The 23,729-nt window shown below is 42.7% G+C and overlaps 1 protein-coding gene across 6 annotated transcripts; it reads left to right on the forward strand.

Moving 5' to 3' along the window:
- Nucleotides 1–991: 991 nt before the first annotated feature.
- Nucleotides 992–23,710, forward strand: LOC136431484 (uncharacterized). 6 transcript variants are annotated; one of them, XM_066422907.1, is made up of 7 exons: nucleotides 992–1,220; nucleotides 3,622–3,739; nucleotides 16,162–16,246; nucleotides 19,578–19,821; nucleotides 20,304–20,401; nucleotides 22,020–22,136; nucleotides 22,281–23,710. In XM_066422907.1, exons 2-7 carry the CDS (start codon nucleotides 3,672–3,674, stop codon nucleotides 22,374–22,376), a joined length of 708 nt encoding a protein of 235 aa, XP_066279004.1. In that variant the 5' UTR covers nucleotides 992–1,220; nucleotides 3,622–3,671; the 3' UTR covers nucleotides 22,377–23,710. The 6 variants fall into 6 exon arrangements, with proteins under 6 accessions (XP_066279004.1, XP_066278974.1, XP_066278988.1 ...); XM_066422877.1 differs by lacking the exon at nucleotides 20,304–20,401 and adding an exon at nucleotides 20,463–20,612 and having other exon boundaries at nucleotides 1,011–1,220; XM_066422891.1 differs by lacking the exons at nucleotides 992–1,220; nucleotides 20,304–20,401 and adding exons at nucleotides 3,025–3,155; nucleotides 20,463–20,612.
- Nucleotides 23,711–23,729: the final 19 nt, after the last annotated feature.

Raw genomic sequence — 23,729 nt, forward strand, 5'->3', positions numbered from 1 at the left:
CAGAACTTGAATCATACGTGTGTCTAATGATGCTATAGCCTCCAAACTCCAGTGAAGAATGCTACTGTATAGAAAATTTGATCAATCTGTTTATTGATATGTTCATGCGGTACACGTTGTACAGACTTCACGAATAATTTCCCCTTATATAAACCCTTGCACGTGCCACCGCTTTTATCTCAACAGTTTTTGTATTTCCTCCCATCAAGCAAAAGTCCCATTACCTGCATTTCGTTATTGTTTTGGTTACCTGTAGTCATTCCCAAGCTGAGGTACAGCCATTGGTCGCTAGAAGACGCTTTTGAACTACACAGGTGAGATCAGCACATGATGGCCACACCAGAAGTACTAGTAACTCTTTTGCCAAGTTTTGGTCATTGGCTGAAACCGACTGGAACAGCAGCATTTGGAATCGGTCGTGAAGTATAGAAAATAACAACAGCGTTTTGATTACTTGTAACCTTATTAGGTAGGAGACGGCGTTTTGTGTGCGGGCTACGCCATGGGTCTGTATTCTGTATCACCTTACAGGTATTTGGAGTCCGAAGTATTGAAAATGCCAGAAAAACGTCTGTTTAACGGAACAATATGACAGAGGATAGATAACACGTAGTGCTGATAATTCTATCAGGTGTTTAGAGGACAGAAAAAATACGCAGGTAGCTCTTCGACACTTAAATCCGTTAAGACCTGCTCGAGTGTCCTCTCAGCGCTCTCTAGTTCATGTTAAACCCCTCATCAAAACAATTAACACAAGTGAAAGCGCCCTTTCTGCGTCCGTTCATCCAGTCACAATATCCTTAGAATAACTTCGCACAAGCGAGCGTGGCGAACAAAGGCGTCAGGTGACGACATCCAGCGTACCTTTCAATGGATTACCTGTCGCGAAAGTTGGTTCCCATAGCTACAGCCAAGGTGACCTAAGGGCGGCACAAAGGTAGCCGGCGGTCCAACAATACCGCCGGTATCTCTACACCGTGTTTAGAGATCGCGTTTCTCACCTCGACCTAGGTAATTTTGCACCCTCGCACGCTAGCTATTATCCTAAATTATTTTTGTAGGATACATTTTCCTCGCAAAGTTAACCATCTCGGACAAGAGAGGCCCCTGGGAGTGAAGTGGGCAGGCTTGTTCAAACACTTTGGCGGAGAGAGAGCCTGGAGGGCGCTATCTGCCGAGCTCGTCACACTTTCTCTTCATCGTTCCGCCCAGCCTCGCAGGTAAGGCATCGTTACACACCTGAAGGCATCCGCTGACAAAAAATCGTTAAGTCAAAATCGGTTTACTCCAAATCCTTTGTAAACGCGGTGCCGTATGTTACGGTTGCTTGAAGACATTATTGAAGTGGTATTGATTTATGCGAAGCTGCTGTTTTTCTTCCTATTGATTTGTCTTGTCCCGCTACAACCCATCTGTGTTCGAGACAGTTAATATTGACTGGTATAATAGGGCAGCTGGAGGTAAAGAAAGAACTGGACGCCAGGCTCAGGCGATGCGCTATTGCGTTATTCTATTTGTTGTTGGCATGCCCTACTTATTATTTTTAAGTGGGACATGCCGTCGGTAGGGTTGGCTATAGAAAAAAAAAACGGGGACAGAAAACATAAAGAACGCTACGATATTCTATCTTAACAACGTTCTAATAGCCGTTTTGAGACGAGGATATTTCGGGTATTCTTTTTTTTCTTTTCCACACATTTTGTGACCCAAGGATTTGTTGTCCGGACTGTTGCAACACTTTTTGTCTGGCGTAGTTTGTTCGCCGCCGTCTGTATAAGTAAAAGCTACCGGTGCTTTTGTGGCGAAAGAATGTTGATTGAAAGATACGTCGCCACTCCGGATGGAATTAACTACACGCAAATTCTTTTAACTTTTGTGCCATTGCATGGATTTTGCATACAAGTGAAAGGCTTTCGCGAAAAGCAAACATCATGTTGCTATTTTGAGTACGAATACTCAAACCTAACACGCTCCACAAAATTTAACTTAAACGTTAAATGGCTGGAACGGTGGCTCGAGGTGCAATGTATGAATCCCTCAAAGCCAAAGGATTTGTAAAAAAAAAAAATAGCTGAAATAAGAGCAAACAAATGAAAAGGGTGTGTAGTTCAAACATTGTCAGGGCATCCGATCATACATCGCCTCACATAACCAATATTGTTTGACCATACATTAGCACCTGGAACAATCACGAATAACGCAAGCCAAACACTACAAAAAGCCAAGCCAAGAACTACACAATTTATGAAGACAGCTCATATAGAATGGTACTAAAACAAACTCTTCATTAAGAAATTATTCTAACTTTTTATCATTGTGGTGCCCTTTGTAGCATGTTAACAGCCTTGTCAAAACGTACGACATGACCGTTGCTAGGGAAGCATTTCATAATCTGCCATGACATACCGCTACGCTAGGGGGAAAGTCTACGGCTTAATTGAACGGATAGACCACAATCTCTACTCGTCTTATCTTATCTCTTGGATGCTGTATAGCCTAGTTACGGTTAAACAAATTTTCTCAGTTCGTGGGAAAGTGTTAAAGTTATTTCAGACCAGTAGTATGTTTTTTCTTCATTTGCCACCGTAATATTGATGAAAAATATTTTTTTTCAACCACAAGGAGACGATACCATCGCTATAGCATGACGTATTGTATTGATTGACATCGTCCTACAGACTCGAGTGTTCTATTTACATTCAATAAGCAGAACGTTTCAGAGTAATTAAACAACAAACAGGGTCCTTTGTTGATCTGACAACCTTAGAGGTTTTGTTGACAGACCCTTTTTTTGCATTTGGGTCGAGCGGTTTTTATCTAAATATCTTATAAATGACAATAGTTTTCTTGTGTATATGTGTGGTAAATGTATAGTAGAACGGCCAGCTTGCAAAGTTTGAAAGCTCCTCTAGGTCTAGAAGTTAAGTAGGTAACGCAAGCGGGGTATCCGTTGGTAGGCCACCAGGGCCGGCCTGGCAGACGGCAAGATCACCTTGCCGCTGTTAAGCCCCGGGCCTCTTTTCAATTAGCCGCTTTGTGTCAACACGCCAACAATGATCCGAGCCCGCCTTTGGTAAAGGTATATGTTTACCGGCCAGACGGAGTTTGGCAACTGACAGACGCTGCCACCCGCCTTGTGTTTGCCCAGGCAAAAGGTATTTCTCTCCTTAATTCCTTCTTTTGGGCTCTTTTTGCAAAGTGACGTTAGAGTCATGCAAGCGGGGGGCGTATAAACGGGTCTGTCAAGATTGACAGGAGGTTGGAACGAGCTCGTTGCTAACGACGCTTTGTGCATAGCAACGGGTAGCAGGTGTCTGGGGGTTGACGGACAGATTTGGTGGGCCGTGTTGGCACAACCCTGCGGTGTACACAGTCAGGACTGCACCCGCCCATGTTACACGTCAGAGTACGGGCTGGTTTTATAAGCTCTTGTTTGCTAAAGCGTGCTTCCCACGCAAGTAAGAACTGGACTTTAATAGTACCCATGTCATACAGACCTCCAAACGTCACCTAGGAGTGATAAGCGTTCGGTAACTGTTGCTTAAGTTGCAGCGTTTCTTGTGTTTATGTCAAAACTTGTAGTCTAACCGTTGCACGTTTTTCTCGTCGTTGTCGCCCTAGGTCTGCTCGCAGACCAGTGAGACACCGGGGCGCACTCCCCAGGACAACTTATGCGGACCTCAAGCGCTTTGCAGGAGATAGAGCGGCAACAACATCTCGCCACTAACACACACGGAACGTAAGTACACAGATATACATACATACATACATACATACATGCACACACACACACACACACACACACGCGCGCGCACACACACACACACACACACAGTCTGAGCACGCACACAGAGAAAGAGAGAGACACATGCACCGAGTGACAAGGGGTAGCGTGTTTGATAAACTCTAGTTTATATGTATTGAGACTTCAGAGGTTGAGAGGGGTGGGTCTATGGCAATATTATGGATACCTACAATCTTTAAGGCCTAAGCTGTAGGAAAAGGTAGATTTGTGCATCGCTGTGGTGTAGTCAAGGTTATAAAATGGCGGGAGGTCGAAATGCCCCCCAATCCGGGTCCCCAGAACAGGCTTAACACAGGAAACAATATATCACTGAAAATACTATAATTGGTACATTGCCCTAGTTCAACGCCAAATACAGTACTCATAAGATACCCCCAAAGAACAGAAGCAGGTCACATATGAGATATATACATCTATAAAACGGTACAATAGCACACAACATATTGCATCTTCGTAATATACCATTTACAGAATTCGCACAGTTTATAACACACACACCTTGTCTTTGTTATATCCAGAAACGGAGAAGTAGGTTGTACTCTCCCATGCGTGTGGTATGTTTCCCGTGTAAAGTGGCACTTGAGACGCCACCTTTGCTTTACCTGCCGTCGTGATTATTCTTCAGGTGTTTTGGAAGCAAAGATATGGCCGTATCTCCAGCATAAATCACAAAACTCGTGCCTAACACTACCTTGCTTGAGACTATTTTGAGAGCCTTACACATATAGCGTAGTGCTAGTGCTCGTGATTGGGTATCGCGTTTTTGTTATAGTACTCATGCCTGTCCTCACGTATTTCCGATGCTACGCACTTCAGAAAGCTGTTGCTGCAACGATTCATGATGTTGTGTAAAACAAATAAGAAATTAATAAGTCATGAACTTCGCTTAAGCTGTGTGTAAACTTGGTGTTATAGCGGCTTCCCATACGTACGTCGTTAAGAAAATGTTTCACGGTGGTTATTTTGGAGAGTGGTTTGTTTCGTGGTCTTTCAAGGCTGAGGATGACTACGCTAATGAAAGACGTCGTTAACATAGAAACTGTAGAGCACGGTCTACTAAATAACCCAATCCACTAGTTTTGGACACAGAAGACTGCTGTTATACAGCGTGTATATAAACTTAACTCTACGTGAGTGTATGTTATTGTTGACACTCGCATTCCTCCAAGCCCCCCTAACATATTAATCATCGTATAAACTCTTGGATTATGTGGATTACGTGTTATTTTCGTTCGCCAATGTGGGAGAAAAACGAGAAATTCTGCGGTATTGTTCTCGACGATTTTCGAAGCCCTCCAGGTTAATACTCCCATTTATCATAATTAGTATAATGTGTATAATTACTAGCGCCCCCATTACGATAAGACAGCAGAAACAATGCACAGATTCATAGTAATGCTTCTTTTGTATGACATTTGCTCTTCTGGTCTTTCTCAATTATACCATACCGCACCTTTCGGCCATTTAGCCCTTAGCCTCGGGTCAAAAGGATGGTACAAAAAGGCGGCCCAGTTTGTTCAGCAATTAATCTACAGGCAGTTACACCCAAGATCTATTGTTTCTTTGTTTCTCTTAATAAGCCCCCTGTGTGCAGGACCTGTCGGTGATAGATTACAAACATAGAAAACGAGGTCTATCTTCTGAAGCAGAGAAAAAATTGGTTGCCCGTTTAGTCCCTTTGTCGTTGCGTAGTCCAACACCTGTTGTGTACAGGCACGTATGCATAGATTAGCTTGGATTAGTGGTGTTTACAGTCTCTTCAGTTAACTCAGGTGTTTAGGGCTAGGATATTACTGGATTACAGCACCATAGAAGTACAGGTGCGGTTGTTCCAACAACATGTCCCTCAACATAAAATTCAGTATTCTCTCGCTCTTTTGGACTAAGGGTCTTCAATATGTAACCACAGGACGGTGCCTTGTCCTTACAGAGTTCAGTTAACTTACAAAGACTTCTAGAGCCTAAGAGATAGGATGCATGCTGTCCAAAGGTCACTGAAAGAAACTCAACGAGACGAAATGATGGAATTGTTCTAAGGAAGAGTTTAGGGCCAGCAATGACACCTTGTATCGTATTCTCTACTCCATACCGTTGGTAATGTTTCCATGTGAAAGTATGCGTAACTACCACTGTTGGCTGCCTTGGTAACAACAAAAAAACGAAAATATATGACCTCATTTCATGCAGTCTTATCGTTTGCTATCAAAATTGCTCACAAATGGTTTGCCTGCGTTTAGACTAGATGTCCGGTTGCTAAGCGACACCTCTGGCTTATGGGCGTGTGCCAACATGGCGGATATATAACCTAACGCCCGGGACAAAACATACTCTGACACAGACAAAACTGACCAAATAGAATCCATTGTGTGATGGTCATTCATTAATAATACGCTGAGAGAAAAAAATCGATATATCAAATGCGTGTGGATTATTACGTTCATTTTATCTTCCTGCGAATAGTAGCTGTTGTTATGTGGAATTGCAAGGGGGACAATGGGCCAACGATTTCTTTTGGGGAAGTGAAGTATGTGATGTTATGTAGACTTTATCAGACACGGCTTTCAGTAAGATAAATATGGCAATGCTTTTCAACACCTTTATACTTCAGACGATGATATACGGAGACTGTGCATTGTTTAGTCTAAACCCACTCTTTCAACGTCTAGATTTTTCTGTAGGCCGAAATTAACGTAAATATCTTTATTGAACAATGGCAAAATGTTGATAGGTATCTATATATTTCTTTCATTGTTATTCGGACAGGTTATGTACTTTTGTGTAAGACATTATAAGTTCTTCTCTGTAGGAGGAACTTAGTAACCAAATTGTTTCCGTGCAGCATTGGGTCAAATACAATGGTTTTTTTTACTACTTTAGTCTCTCCTGTCTAGACTATAGTGTTTACAAGCCAAACTGTACTGTGGCTTACTATTTTCGAGCAGAATCGTCGGCGTTGCTGTAAAGCTTAAAGATATACAGGAAGCTCTGGCCTTTAAGGTAAATATTAGATGAAGAAGAAAACAAAGTAGGAGCCTGATTGAATTTTCGATGATTACTGGAAAGGTGAGATAAAAGAAGGAGCCGCAAGGGAAATTAGACCGTGATTTTCATAGTTCCGTACATTGATTGATTATAGGAAACATTGCCCAAGAGCTTCGGCAGGGAATAGTTTTATATATATTATTCAAAGATCAACCATTGTACACAGACTAGAACACCTTAATGACAATCCCAGTATTTTCAACAGCGTATTTATATTTCGAGTGTTAGTCAACACTTTTATCCAATTCATTACCGTCTACTTGACCAATCTATCCAATTCACCGGTCGCTTTGAGACCGGATCGATCGATGTCCGCCCTGAATGGCTCAATGATCACCTTTATTACACATGAAAGGGGCGGACCGACATGGTCTGCAGGGCTCCACATAACCTTAATCTCCATGGAGATGTAGGATGGGAAAATTTAACGTCTCGAAAGCTTTCATTAAGTCCCGCTACTCTGCGGAACCGAGAGCTTAGGACAAGCTCAAGGTTAAGAAACGCTTCGATTTGGCCTTTCTATATTTAGCTTACGTTACGTTACGATTTTACCGTTTGCATCTGTTTGGAAATCAACACAGCCTGTCTCAGGGCTAGCGCTGTAGCCAAGGCTTCCAGCAGGGATATCGATGACATGGACCGGTGTAACAGTCAATGTTGTACCCCCTGATCACAGTACGTTTTGGTAAGTGGTATAATTTGACCTGTTACACCGGACTGCGTATATGGTAGGTATTCTTAATGATTGTACTGACAGTGCACGTAACGAACACCTTATTAGCTGTATGTAAGAGTCAGGGAAACAAAGAGAGCAGTGTACAAGGTAACGTTATACCTTTTGATATCAGAATAGGCATTAAACCAATAAGGGTCGATAAATATGCCACTTTGCGCTATGTTGGGCTATTAACAAATCTTAATTTGCTCCCCCGTTGTGTTTAAAGACGTGCTGGTCCCCTATATACTCGTTTATATGCCAAGTCAGTTTAGTTCTAAGGATATCATTCTTCCTAAAGTCTAGACAAGAGTATTGAACGATCATTAAACACGGATCAACTTTGATCAATGACAGGCTGTATCGCGTCTTTGTAATAGCACCGGACTTAATTAAAAGCTAACGATTGTACAGAGCGTCTAACGGTTCGATCCTTGTCAAGGTCGTTTTATGCTCGTAAGCGTCTCTTGGTGACGATAGAAATGCACGTGCGGTCGTCAAGATTCCCCGGGCAAATCCACACACAATTTGTGAACCAATGTAGTCAGAAGGCAATTTGGGAAGAGGCTTTAAAAGGATGAAAGCACCGTCAATATACAATCAACCCCCAAGTGTTGATATGCCTTCCACGCTTAGTCCATTACTATACTTATAACATGCAAGCAACCTACGCGAATGAACTGTCGTCGAATGAGTGAGTAATTCCAAAGTCACTCGACGTTGTTTTTACAAGGGAGTGTGTGTGTGTGTGTGTGGGGGGTCCCGTTGTTTATCTCTATACAGATATTTGGATATTGGCAATTTATTTCATTAGATGCTCCTACATGTATTCCTCAAAGCAACACGTAATGCGCAAAGGGTAATTAGGCGAATGACTGTCGTATGCAAACAAATGCTCAATCAAATGCTTTCAAGTTGAGGTATAGGGATAAACAAAGTCGTTAAAAGAGTACACGTTCAAATATTGACTTGACATGGGAAATTCACCGACAGGCTATGTACACCGTGGGTTTTCTTTTTATCCTACCGTTCGACCAAAACGTGTGTGTCGATTGCGTACTGATAAGATCAGAAATAGGACAATCTTGGTACGATAGTTTTCGTCCTGTAGGTAAAGTCATCAAAGTCTGACACACAAGTTGCTCGACAGCGAGCTAGGTTTGCTGTAACTAGCTTGTTTGTAGTATTAGAAACACGATCCAGACGGTACGGCAGTAGTCTTTGTCCGATACAAGCGGAGATATCTGTCCTGGGATGGGGGCTTCAGTCAACCTTGGCGGGGAGACGCCAGGACAATTTACGAACAGATGACTCTGTGTTAAATGGTGGGGCATGAACCGGGACCGTGCGCGATGATAGATACTGTGTTTACCAATTCGTGGCAAGGGCACACCTATATATTCTCTATGTAGGCAGTGTAGGAAAGAAGCGTACAAATTGTTGGTACATTTTAGTAATCACACGTATTTGAAGAACGGGGTTGGGCAAAAATTGATAAAATATCCAAAGACACCCATGGATAGTATTTATGTGTGAATATTATGTGCAATCTTTAAAATCAGACAGAAAAAACATATTCGGTGTGTTACCAACACTTGAAGCTTTATAGGTTCTATGATGATCATCATAGAACCTAAAAAGCGTTCCCGAACAATATGAATTTTTTAAATCAAGACCATTAAAATCGTGACTACTATGTATATCATCGAATGCACGGCAAATATGAACTGTTTGCCGCGAACCACGGTGATGTTAAATGGCGAAGGAAATAGACCTGACGTCGTGCCTGGCTTCCCTGCATCTGATCGCATTAAACAGGTGCAGCGGATATACGTTACACGGGATCTTTTGTCCTCCCTGTCAATCAAACGTTTAGAGAAGAATCAGCCCAGAGCAAATATTTGAGATCGATTCTACCCAATAAAGGCCATCAAAGGGGGCTTTGATACCCATTTGATGGTCTTCCTTTCATACACGGCACATGGTTTATATTCTAATTTCCGATTCAACGCGTTTATTTAGGTCAGGTATTCAACCGAGTATCGTGGTTACCGGGCAAGATATGTTTGATTCATTTGGCTGCTGACAAAAATATCACACTTTTATATGGTTTTCTTCAGTGGTCAATTACACGGCTTAGGTTACTCGTGATGCTATGGGATATTGAGTAGCCTGGATGGAAGGTAGTCTAAATCTAGCTCTCTGGCGTAGTTTCAAGTTTCGGTTAGAAACGGCTGGTTATAACAACAAAACTGACCACTAGTTAAGACTTAATATGTAGTGCTTTTCTTTCTGTGGGCGGATTGATACGACTCATATGGAGAGTAAATGTCCCTACATTGATGTTAAATGGCACTTGAAATTGTTGATGGACGTAAACTTGTTTTGGAGCAAAAAATCGTCGAAAGACGCCTACTAAATGTCATCTATCTGTCATCCATCTTGTAATGGTCACACAACCAATCAAACGACCCGTGACAGATTTAGACCAGCATTCTGGACAATGCAAGCAAAACGTGTTCCCATTGACAGTTTCAGTCCGCACCCTTTATTTGCATCGAGTCGCCGATGAATTTGCCTAAATGCTGGTCTTGTTGTTAACGCTATTCAAGGCACGAAGCCTGGGGGTCTTTTTTGTGTCTGGCATTTCATTTGCCGACCTCAAGCAAATATGCAACAATAAGCACACACGCTAACTAAGTTAACAAGCTACAAACGTGTACATAGACTGCTTGTACTCGTATATCATTGTTGTATTACTGTGTTATGGGAATGACACATTTTGGTACATGTTTGTACAACCTAAACACAACTGTTAGGAACTGCTGTAGTTTTTTTAGTCGGAAGATCCAGAGCATATGGGTTCTTGTTTCCAAACCTGACACTGCCACGTCGTGCAGAAAAGTAAATCTTAAGATATCCTAAGCTAATCTGGCGGCTTGCTTGCGTAGCGTGCACTGACCTAGACCTATCGGATCAGTAGTAAGTGGCGGTGTCATCTTTTGCGTTATAAGGTGCGAATAGAAAATCGTCACATTATTTTCTTAAAGGCACGTTGTAAAAGAAACCCGTAGGCATTATGTCTGACGTAGAAAAGTACAAAGATTACGTGACATTAGTCTAAGGGCGGTATGTGTCGTCCCATTTTGCTGTCAACAATACATGAAGGGATCGTAATACCCCATTTCCGGCGAATAATGGTAGCGTCCATTAGCGTAGGTTGATGAAAGGATGATAGCCTGTGGGCGGCGCGCAGACGACAGAAACAGGTGGTCCTGGATGTAGGTTAGTCGGACCGGGGCGGTGGGACAGCGTGTACCGGGGGCAGGTCGGGCGCGTGGACGGGACAAGGCCAGTCCATACCGCCGGCTGCGGCCTGCATGGAGCTGTCTTCGGTTAGGTTGCGAGTTTGTACCGACTACACGTCGTCTGCTTAGCCGCGCTCAAGATGGGCAGGAGAGGAAGGTAATTATGCGGTAGCAGCGTGTTAGGCTGTGAGGATTACCGTGGGGTATATCCAGGCGCTATGCTTGTACAGACGCGTTGGCGTATCTGATGTCGCAGCCCGGTCTAGTTGGTGGACAACATCAGAAAAGCCAAGTAGCGAAGAACGATGAGATGGGGGTGGTGCGAAACTGTGAATATATTTGTATGTATCTTGTTTGTGCGCGTCGTCATCGTTTTGCGCCAGTAATCTTCTCCAAATGTAACGTTAACTTTCTTGTGGAATTTTTCATCGTCCATCAATTGATGTATGTATTCCCAACGGGCATCTGTTCATAATCTTTCCCACAGGCATTAGCACGTTGCGAATACTATTTCTATCTGATATATCACGTTACAGTTGAGTTCAACAAGAACGTTTCGATGCATATACAACAGTGCTATCGTGATCGACTTCTTCTTGATTTGTGTCATTGTGTTACACACAAAAAATCAATGGTTAAACAATGGTGTGAAGCACTGTTCATTCACTCGTTTGATTGATTATTGACGACCTGACAGCATAAAAGCAGGTTGTTTCTCGGAAGGCATGTCGTCAGCGTAATTTCGCTCGGAGGCATTCTGGTTGTAGGCGGTAGACTGGCTGAATATTGTATGGAAAATCAGGCTCTAGAGCGAGTTTGCGCCGAATACTAGTAGTTTGCGCTAGCTGATAAAGAGTCATTTGAGCCGTTGGAACATGATCCCGACAGATGCGTGTGTCAACAAGCCGTTCACCCGAATGTGCACGAACCTATCACAGCTACTTTATCTTATAATCCTCTCACTGTAAAAGCACTTGCCGAGTAATCTATTCACGAGAAGGGATACTGATTGGAACTTGACAGGCTAGCTATCCACAGAGGTGACATTGACAAGATAGCAAGCGAGTTAAAAATAACTAACCCTCTGTGTTTTCTTTGAGATTGATTACTTCTTGAGAGTATTGGAGACCCAGGTGACATAGAATCAAGTGCCTAGGGCGGGGCGTCTTCAAATCAGGTGTCTAGATATCGTTACACGGAGAAGCAAACAGTTGCCTCGGCCCCTACCATGCGAATGGAATAGTCCAAATGTTCTATCCACCTAGTTACATTTGCTATATCGAAGTGTATGTTGAAATTAATTTTCAGATTTGGAGTATTTGTATAACGATATTGGAGTTCATGTGCACCTCCCTATCATATTTAAAATGTAAACGCCTGGAATATTTTCATCTTTATTGGTTTGAATACTACGCCATAGAAACAGAAAATATATTTATTGACACAAACCATATGTTTTATGACGCTTGGCAAAGAAGGAAGGATTCAAAAGATTCTAGAAAATTCACATGTCAATTCAATTTTTGTTTCAAGTCAATTCAGTTCGGTTCTATCGAGAGACGACTCGAAAAACACAGAGAGAAGTAAAACAGAATGTTCTTCACACTATGTGTAAAAATCGCAATAAGATTCATGAAATAGATCCATATCTCGACGGGAACACACTCTACACAAATAATATCTACTGTCTATATAGGTGACTGGTGTTGATTTGACTCTGACGCACTTATCTCTATGCACAAACATAATCAAGGACACGGCCTAATTCTTCCATCGTCGCCTGCAGACGCATAATTACACGTATCACATACCACACAGTTCAGACAACACGTGGATTTGCAACCCGTGTACATAGGCTCAGTGCGCTATCTAATACGGATCCCAAGTGTCGAAAATCTGGGTCGCATGACCTCTTTTATGTCTAAAAGTGGCGGTTTTGCTTTCACGAGGCGTTACCTGGATTAGTTTGACGAGCGGTAAGTGTGCTCTCACTGTGGAAAGGATTATCGAATTGTAAACTCGCAGAGAAACCCATTTGATGGCTTAGGGGATAGGGGGAGGGCAAGCCTCCTTAAAAACGACCAGAATAAGAATGGGACGACATTGAGTCGATAAATTGAATAAAAAAGAATAGCCAAAAATCTAAAGTCTACCTAAAACTGTAAAAGGGCTCCCTTGGAAGCCTTTTTATCTTTTGTGACGATAGCCTAGTAATGCAGACTTATTGACAAAGCCTAACCTTGAATAACCTCGGTTGTCGCTTCCAACCACAGATGTCTAGCTTACAACAGAGGGTTGGAATGATGAGTAAAATGTGTTCTGCAACCAGAGGATTTGATGGGGGATCTAGGAGCGGAAGGGTTTTTTATGGAAGCGTTAAAAATCCCGACCACTTCTAGCCCCCGATCGAGACCTCTGCTTGGAAGAATAATCAGAATGCAATTCCTTCTCTATGGTAAATGGGCAATCTAGATTAAAGTAGGACGAGGTAACACCATGGCATGTTTTAACACTTACATCAGAGCTCTGGTATTTAATCACACGTTTTGAGGTCCGCGCTTTGGCTGAAATGTGATGTTTATTTCAGCAGCACGTCGTGGTTGCCTAGCAACGGTAGTCGCGGTACCTTCTGATCACCTTGTTGTTTTCCGTAACCGTAGGAAAAATATGGCAATTAGGGACGTACCAAAACAGAATCATAGGGGTGGCGTAGCTCGTTTCTTGTCATATTTTATCCCTTTTTCGGACGGCGGAACCGCGTGAATCAATTTTCATTATTTCAGAGTGTCAGAAAAGAACTGTCTTTAACAATAAATAGTTCGGCAAACAAACAAACGAAGAAACATACAAACAAGTATAATGCAAGTAGCAATACAGCTATAAAATGCCTACCGTCACGGCCACGGAAACATGAAACGACAAATGCGATTGCCGGATTGGTTGTTGTACTAGCGCTGGTTGGCCATGTCCTTGGTGCTGATTGGACTATCTATACAATGCAAAAACTATGCTGGTATATCGGATGGCACAGACGCGTTAATTCTATGTACCCAAACGTTTTAATGGGAGTGTCAATGACACAGTGGTAATGTTTTTCATCTAGACTCAAGAAGGGAGTGCAGCGTTGAAAATCCCGGCCACTTCTAGCCCCCCCCCCGTTCAAAACCTCTGCTTGGAGATTAAGGGTTTACAACGTTGCCCAAACAAACATTGTTGGTTCGAACAGACGGACTTTTCTTTATTCTCGATATGTAAACACAACCTTTTGACATGTATGATTGTTCTAGAACAATAGGTGACGTCATGCCATAGGTTAACTAAGGTCAGAGCACAACGACCTCTAGGGTATCATGCACTAGGTCACCATGTACCAGCCTGAGTGCATTTCGCACTAGAAAGCTATATAAGTGAGAACCTCATGTACTTGTGTCATTTAGTCTGTACACTTGAAAAAGCTGTAACGCGAAATCGGTCGTGGTACTAGACTGAATAAAAGTCCTACACAGGAACTACGCGGCTTCAGATGTCTTACTGAGGAACGACTGCGGTGTGAAAGATGTCGGTTAGCTTGAGGAATGAATCCACTCTACTACATACTGAATACCCCTCAACGGATGGATCCTCGCTGTAGAATCTTCTGGACCTCCGGACCCAGAAAGATCCCGTACATCACAAGAAGGCACCAAGAAGCAAGACGAGCCCTCATCAAAGACGCCCCCTGAACTACAACACCGCCGCCACGTCAGACACAAGGAGGACACTTCAAAATAGCACCGAGTACGCTACAAGATACCCTCGTCACTGCCCACCACACTACCGAGAAAGAAAAGAGTCCCAGGGAAGTCATCTACGTGCTGTCCAAGCCCCACAAGATGCTGAGAAGCAAGAGCCATACAAGCCACCGCATGAAAACAGCCAAGGGAGAAGACAACACATCGAAAAGACGGACTTTTCTTTATTCTCGATATGTAAACACAACCTTTTGACATGTATGATTGTTCTAGAACAATAGGTGACGTCATGCCATAGGTTAACTAAGGTCAGAGCACAACGACCTCTAGGGTATCATGCACTAGGTCACCATGTACCAGCCTGAGTGCATTACGCACTAGAAAGCTATATAAGTGAGAACCTCATGTACTTGTGTCATTTAGTCTGTACACTTGAAAAAGCTGTAACGCGAAATCGGTCGTGGTACTAGACTGAATAAAAGTCCAACACAGGAACTACGCGGCTTCAGATGTCTTACTGAGGAACGACTGCGGTGTGAAAGATGTCGGTTAGCTTGAGGAATGAATCCACTCTACTACATACTGAATACCCCTCAACGGATGGATCCTCGCTGTAGAATCTTCTGGACCTCCGGACCCAGAAAGATCCCGTACATCACAAGAAGGCACCAAGAAGCAAGACGAGCCCTCATCAAAGACGCCCCCTGAACTACAACACCGCCGCCACGTCAGACACAAGGAGGACACTTCAAAATAGCACCGAGTACGCTACAAGATACCCTCGTCACTGCCCACCACACTACCGAGAAAGAAGAGAGTCCCAGGGAAGTCATCTACGTGCTGTCCAAGCCCCACAAGATGCTGAGAAGCAAGAGCCATACAAGCCACCGCATGAAAACAGCCAAGGGAGAAGACAACACATCGAAAAGACGGACTTTTCTTTATTCTCGATATGTAAACACAACCTTTTGACATGTATGATTGTTCTAGAACAATAGGTGACGTCATGCCATAGGTTAACTAAGGTCAGAGCACAACGACCTCTAGGGTATCATGCACTAGGTCACCATGTACCAGCCTGAGTGCATTACGCACTAGAAAGCTATATAAGTGAGAACCTCATGTACTTGTGTCATTTAGTCTGTACACTTGAAAAAGCTGTAACGCGAAATCGGTCGTGGTACTAGACTGAATAAAAGTCCTACACAGGAACTACGCGGCTTCAGATGTCTTACTGAGGAACGACTGCGGTGTGAAAGATGTCGGTTAGCTTGAGGAATGAATCCACTCTACTACAAACATTGTTGGTTCTGTAACCCTCCACAAAATACTTCGTCAGCAGGACTGATTAGCGACAGTAGTCACATTCTTCACTGAGGCGTTGCCATGCCAACGCAGACGACAATTACATGGCGTACGTGCGACAGTCGCATTTTCTGAGCCAACTATGTGCGTATCAGAAGCAGAATCTGATGAATTTTGTATGTAATCAATCCCGCCATAGACTGCGATATGGAAATATAATTCCTGTATTCATGTCTGCTCTGTGTTTCTCTGTAGCTACTCGGCCATCTTCCCACAAGCAAGACCAAGGGTCGTGTCTTACAACGTGCCCAAGAAGAACTGGATCTACTACCCAAACATCGTAAGTACAAGTTGATCAGTTTTGTCTACTTCTTTGCTATTGGTTGGTTGATTGATTGATTGGTTTGTGTAACATTTTCCCAGTGTAGCCAGCTAGATTATTTGCTGATAACCCTCTTTATGATTTCTCCTACGATACGATTATCGTGGCATAGAATGATAGACTCACACCGCCAAATGAGGTACCAGACACATATCGTCATGGTAACGCAGACGACATTTTCTGTTTGTGATTTAGTATCTCAGTTGTCATGGCAGCCAATTATTGGAAATGCCCTTGCTATCTCGTTTCTTGTCATTTTTCTTAATTATATAGCTTCAGGCTTAGCCACAGAATCATAGGTTTATCATCTTCTTGGCAACCTAGACTAATAGTAATTGAAGTAAACCTTGTTGTCATCCTACTGCCGCAAGAAATATCTGCCAAAATAAGCCACGACGCCACTGGCTTGGATTTTAATTACTTAATCAGATGATTTACCGTCTCCAGTCTCATAATGAACCCTCTCTATTACTACTATGGAGCTAAAAACCGTAACTTTGTCCTGGTGACAAGCTACGTGCCTCACTACACACCATGTTTTCATGCCATGCTTCAAAGAGGTTTGTACGTTTTACAAAACAACAACGTGGTCTGATTCTGAATCTAAAACAAATGTATTAGCAAAGCCGACGACACCTCTAGATATGCCCGTATAAGATATTTCCATGTAACCATTAATTTTTGCCTTTATCTTAATGATGTGAATTCTGTGTAGTTGAACCTAGTACAGTCAAACCTCAACGTAAACATTGGTAGCGCCAACAGAATTCTTTCACACGCCCCAAATAACTTGTTGACAGTAGGCTAATACAATGTAGCTTAAACCCAAGCGGGTTTACTTTAAAAGATAACGCCCATAGAATCGATCAATCCTTGCACTACGATTATTGTAGCTTTTTTTTTTGTTTTGAAGAAGAGGGCTTTTTCGTTGATTGTATGTTTGATGTTTATATTTGCATGCTTTTTCGTGTATGTAACGTTAGACACAACAAAACGCACACACGCAGCAACAGCAATATCGCTAACGTTCTAATGCGTTCTTTACACATGACGTTATGGGCAAAAAGAAGATTAAACTGCCCAACAAAATCACTTGGCTTCCGGCGCCACGTCAAGCGGAGAGAACCTTGCCGCTATGGCAACCGAGCACTTGGATCAAAGATAACATCAGACCAACAGCCCAATTCACCTGCAGGCAAGGCACGTGGCTAGGCCAAGTGAAATAGCAGGTCATTGTTGAACTAGTATGCCCCGATAACGTGAGTCGTTACTAATGGCTGTATTATCAAAGCATTGGGGCTTAGCAGAAGATTCTCACATATTTGGAGACATTTTTTTTCAAGAGAAATAACAGGCCATTCTTGAACTAGTATGCCCCTATAACGTGAGTCGTTACCAATGGCTGTTATTGTTAATACTCAGGGCTTGGATGATACTCACAAATTTGGAGACAATTTTCTCAAGTGAAATAGCAGATCATTCTTGCTTCTATAACGTGAGCATTCACGTATGGCTGTGTTATCAAATACTTGGGATTTAGCGGATGATGCTCACAAAGTTGGAGACAGTTTTCTCAAGAGAAATAACAGGTCAGTCTTGAACAAGTATGCTCCTATAACGTGAGTCGTTACAAATGGCTGTATTGTTAAATACGTAGGGCTTGGATAATGCTCACAAATTTGGAGACAATTTTCTCAAGAGAAAAAGCAAGTCACGCTTGAACTAGTATGCCCCGATAAAGTGAGTCGTTACCATAGCTGTACTATCAAGTACTTGGGGCTGAACAGAAGATGCTCACAAATTTGAAGACAGTTTTCTCATGACAGGTCATGAGCAGAAATACTCGTAGCAGGTCATGATCGACCTAGTATGCTCCTATAACGTGAGTATTCAGGTATGGCTGAATAATCACATTCTTGCAGCTTAGTAAATGATACAAATTGAGGGACATATTTCTCTTGGCTGAGGAAAAGTGTCGTCTGTCAACGTGACAGTGTTGTTGCGCACGGTACTTAGAAACTTGGGGCACAGCACACTTGAGATCGGAATGCTTACGCACGTATACACGCACGTATACGGACTTTGAAATTTGCCAATGGCAAATGTGATTTGGTAAAATACCTGAGCATATTTGTTTTTAGAGTCTATAAGGTCATATTGTGCTTGTTAACGTCACATAACAGCTCTGATAACGTAGGTATAACGAGAGAGATATTTCATAGGGCGAAAACTGATTGCGAACATAGCAACGGTTGTCTGTCATAGGGGTGTGTGGTATCCGGCTATAGCACATTTATCTAAACACGTCTGATACCCGATTACCCCATAAGAGACAACGCTTCCTAGGCTTGGAAACGTTTCAAACCACCATGGCACGGAATCGGTAATCTGTGTAGAAATCGCATCACGTTTATGAAGAGAACATGTCGATACCGTGAAAATCATAACGCCGTTGGCCCATTTCTCATCATAATTTACTTCCACCTTGGCGCACCTGCCGGTAAGCTCAGTGTCAAGTACCGTTCACATGTCGTAAACCGGACGTGTGTCTAGACACGCCGTGAGCAGCATGGGTAAACTTCTGGGACATGAGTCCTGCCGGATTTGTGAAGGTAGGGGTGCCTCTGGGCCATTTTTGGAAGACTTTGCTCAGTCTTGGGAAAAACACAGTATGTTATTGGTGCAAGGTAGATCACCTTATTTCCTTAGAATATCTGTAAATACTAGCCACGTATCCGGTGGCTTGCTACTAGTCACGTATAGTGCTCTAAGGATACCGTATGGGTTGACAAGACAAGGAAATTAAGGGGGAGGGGGGTACCATGGCGACTGGTTCTGTGTACTTCTCCAAAGTTAACTTACATGTATGTATAGACGGTAAGCTTAGCCCCATTGACATGTCTATGCAGTCTACTATCTATGTATGAGCTTTGTACCATTATGGTAATGACTACGGCAAGAGCTTACAACTGTGTATTATCCTGATACCGTATTTCTTTTCCAATAATAGGAATTACCTGGAACCCCATACCAGTCGATGATGATGAAAAATGCATGAACTAATTAGGGGACATCTGCTCTCCGGTTAGCTGCATAGTAACAGTTACATGTATTACACCATGCCTTTTGTATGCGCTACTCTTTCTCTTTTTGCTTGGGACGGATTCAGCCAGGAAGCGCCCTGAAAAGATACAAGGAATGAATATGGATGTTGGACGAAGTCCACAGCTCGCTAGAAATTGCTGTTCAAACATTTTTTTAAAGAAGGAATTTTCTTTTGCCTTTCCAGAATCGATCCTACATCATCGATAAGACGTACAACCCCCGCATCAAGACGGCGACCGACTACTACATGCCCCATCGGGACCTCCCGCGTGAAGCCCCGCACCATCCGCTGAGCGCCCCCGCAGGAAAACCCCGAGTAACCAAGGCCACGTACCCCGCCTACGCCGCAAACCACAAGTACATCGGACAGGGACGGCTGGAGATGGACTTTAACACAAGCTACACCATGGCGTTCAACAAACCGGAGGGTATGTGGGAGGGGTGTGAGAGGGAGGGAAGGAAAGAGAGGGGTGAGAGATAGAGGAAGGGAAAGAGGGAGAGGGAGGGAGAAAGGAGAGGGGTGAAGGATCGAGGGAAAGAGAGAGAGGGGAGAGAGGGTGATAATGAAAAGGAGAGAGAGGGGAGAGAGGGAGAGAGAGGGGCGAGGGAAAGAGCTAGAAAGAGGGGACGAAGGGAGAGGGAGTGAGAAAATGACAAGAGAGAGGAGGAGAGAAAGGGAGAGATAGAGAGAGGAGGGAGAGAGGGAGAGAATAAGACAGTGTGGGAGACGGAGTGATGGATGGACAGACAGTGGGATGAATGACAGTGGGAAAAGCGGGTGTAAAACTTAGTCTAGCCTGGTATCCATCTCTATTTAGCCCTTTTAGTCCCTTCGCACAGGGAACCGTAAGCTCCATAGGAATGGATACCAGGCTAGCTGTTGTCTTATTCTATTTGCCTTCATCCTCAGACTGGTACCCATTGAGGTTCACTCCCGTGGTGCACCACGACAAAATCCGACGCTTGGGCAACAACACGCCGAACGTGGTGCCTGTCCTGCGAGCCCACGTACGTAAAAACGACCATTCCTAACCTAAAAACCTCAAATCTTTTCTCTCTCTCAATCCAGGAACTTTCCCCGCGAGGTACACCCCGACAGCTCACCGCGACCCGCTGCCCCGCCTGGGCACATACCCGCCCAACCCCACCCAGGCATGGGGCCAACACGTCCGTAACTCCAAGGACTACTACGAAAGCTGGCCCAACACTCCTTCTAAAGGTAACCCACTAACGCCTGTAGAGAGCTGCGCATGCCGAACTAACCCGGCTAACACAAACTACGCACTATCATGTTTAACAACATACTAACGCCTGCTGTTCATAGATATGCCTAACACCCAGCTAACCCCATCTACACGACGCACTGCTTTTGTAGAATCTTCCACTCATAGAACATCTGTCCAACTTAGCCTCGTAAGCCGACTGCTTGTGTAGAAGGCTGCTCATCTTTCTCACAAATGAGCGGATTACGAGACTATCGCAATCATCCCATCATCCTTGACATCCCTGGGGTCCTACGGTGGCGGTTTCGTCTATTCATTATTGAATGTTTATATATAAACAGCACAGAGCGCGATTGCACCAATAGGGCGTGTTAGAAACGTCATATCATCGTACTATAGAAAGAAAATGACAACACAGCACTTCGAGTCATTTTCTCTTCTTTGATACGATAATAGGAGGTTTCTAGTGTGTGCTATTGATGTAATCTTTCATATCATTTTATGTTTTGTTTATCTATTTGTTTATGTATTTAGTTACTTAATGGGATACAAAGCTGACTCGTTTCCATCAGATATTTATAAAGAATACACATTTTGGCTTGTGTTGTTCATATTATGTTCCCGATTGTCTTGCTTTGCAATTGCTTTCTTTGTTTTCTTATTATTGATTTATTACTTTACATATTTGATTGATTTTATAATTCAAAACTATGAAAAGAAAATTTTGCCCTTTCCTTTATATAAATTCATTTTTTGTTAACTTCATTCGTTTGTTCATCGGAAAACCAGCCCACAAACAGATAAACAATCAAACAAACTGAATTGAAAGGCATTGCCGCAAAAATCGATGGCTTTGAACGCAAGGGAAGGGATTAATTCTGAGGACTGAGTTTGTTGATAACACATTGCTGTGGTGTATGTATATATAGAACCATTGCGGTGCGGTGCATGCCTACCGTTGACGTGATACTGTATATTGAGGGCGTTTAGTGTCAACGTATGATATCAAGATCTGTAAAAGAAGAAAAAAAGTTGCTAACAAATGCAAGACTCGACAGATCTGATCTTGTTTGTGGTTTAGCTGCTCTTCTTCTCAAAAACGTATATGTTCATGAAATACATGCACTTCCGAAGGTAACGGAACCTTTTACATGGCATTAATGTATGACATGGTCTGAGAGCAACAGCAAGTGGGTGATACGGACAGGTCAGGTATGACATCTAGCGGAGTAAAGAGTAACTGCAGGAAACATTTTACGACAAAGCCGCCAGAGTCTCTTAGATACTGAAGACAATGCTCTAACAATAGAGTTATTGTAACAACGCGATTCCTAGTATTTGGCTAAGGTATTTCATATCAAACATCAATTTGTTATGATTCTGTTTCTTTGATTTTATGACAGCGGCCTTTGTTGGGAACACACAAGAGCAGCTCTACCAACACAGCGACCAAGATTTCTATCGCCCGGGACCGCTCAAACCCGGCCAAAACGACGGGCGGGTCGCAGGGAAGCCGTACGGTAAGAGGACCTACTGTTTCCCAGTTATAAGCTCTGGGAAATTGATTTCCCACTCTAACTTCTCAATCTTTTATCAATTAAGAAACTTTATCTAAATACAATTTTTTTTCAACACATTGCATTCCTCCTACTTTTTTCTTGCAGTACAAGACCGCTTCACACTCTGGAACGGAGCCGGGATCGGTCCGGCTGGGCGCTATGGCAACTGGCTCTGAGCAGGGCATTCCTACCGTCGCCTAGGCAACGAGGACGCCAACATCCGGGACACTACGTCGTCTTATCTACCCATGAGCCTCTTCTCGCTATGACTGTCAGTTTGAAGGATTCACTACTATATAAAAGTATATCTATAATTCTATATAGACATAGTTTTCTTTTATAGGTGCTTAATGAATATAAACTTTCTCTATTGGCAACAGTACATTTTTGGATATCGGACCAATGCAAACGAAATATTGATCAAAATGAAAAATCCAAACAATTACGGGTTTTGCGTTTAGGAGTTTAGATTTACATTTGGAGTGGGACTCACAACATGCTGTACTCTTGATTCAGCTGTGTAACGTTATATATCAAATATTACCTTACAAATCTATTGGCGTCCACAAAGAAAGCAAAAAGTGTCACTGTAAGCCGTAGTTTTGTCAAAAGGTAAACTGGGAATAATAATAATGTACATTTTATGGGGAAGGAGGGTTTCAAGATTCAACCTTAGATTTTTTGGTATTTCTAAGGATAGAATAGCACTTGTAGATACACTGGTGTCAACATTCCATTGCGAAGACACTTATATACAAACACTTGAGTTGTGTGATAGCCGAACTTACGACACAGAACACAATATAATGATCTAAAAAAAGGGCGTTTGAAGGATATGAGATCAAGTAGAACCACAAAGTGGACCAGCAAAATTGCGGAGCAAGATCTCTTGCATGCTGCATGGATGGTTATGATGTGTTCGTGTCTAAAATGGCTCTAATTTTGTTGTAATTGAAATATTTGCCATTGTTTCTGTGCATGACCATTACAAACTTGCATGAATGCAGTCAGGCCTTTTTAAAGCTATGTTTTGGCCGTTAAACCAAACGATTGAAAAGCAATGAAACCTACGCCAGGGAAACAAATTGTATAATTCTTGTAAAAATACAAACAGAAATCACCTTCTGGATCAAATATGAAACTGCATTAATTATATGTAAAGGAAAATGTCAAGTTTTTATATTGTTTTTATTGTAATGTTGCCAAGAATTCATTACTTAGCAGTGTTATGTGACGATTGAGATTAAGATCAGTGAAATGTGAATACGATCTGCACACAAGTTTATTAATGGGAAATGTTATAGGATAATACCTTAGAGTTTTGGGTGAAATGTAGTATCAGGTAGAGATAGAACGTTTGATGGTTTACTTTGAATCTTAATCATTCTAGATTTGATGGATTGGATGTGTTATTTGTGGAATTTTCAAGGTTTTCAATACTTTCTACCAAGCCACTGCGAATGCTGCTATTCCATGTGTAAATAAACATAGTTTTGTGGTGACCAACTGTATGATAAATGGACCTTCTCTATAAACGTCTGGCTCTTTGTTTAC

This window comes from Branchiostoma lanceolatum, chromosome 1 (assembly GCF_035083965.1).
Source record: "Branchiostoma lanceolatum isolate klBraLanc5 chromosome 1, klBraLanc5.hap2, whole genome shotgun sequence".
NCBI classification, from domain to species: domain Eukaryota; kingdom Metazoa; phylum Chordata; class Leptocardii; order Amphioxiformes; family Branchiostomatidae; genus Branchiostoma; species Branchiostoma lanceolatum.

Excerpts from the sequence above, each read along its gene's own strand:
- LOC136431484 (XM_066422877.1), top strand. The coding sequence starts at position 3,672 with ATGCGGACCTCAAGCGCTTTGCAGGAGATAGAGCGGCAACAACATCTC. Across the intron at positions 16,247-19,577 it reads GGATCTACTACCCAAACATC|AATCGATCCTACATCATCGA; the intron begins GTAAGTACAAGT and ends TTGCCTTTCCAG. Across the intron at positions 22,137-22,280 it reads GGTCGCAGGGAAGCCGTACG|TACAAGACCGCTTCACACTC; the intron begins GTAAGAGGACCT and ends TTTTTCTTGCAG.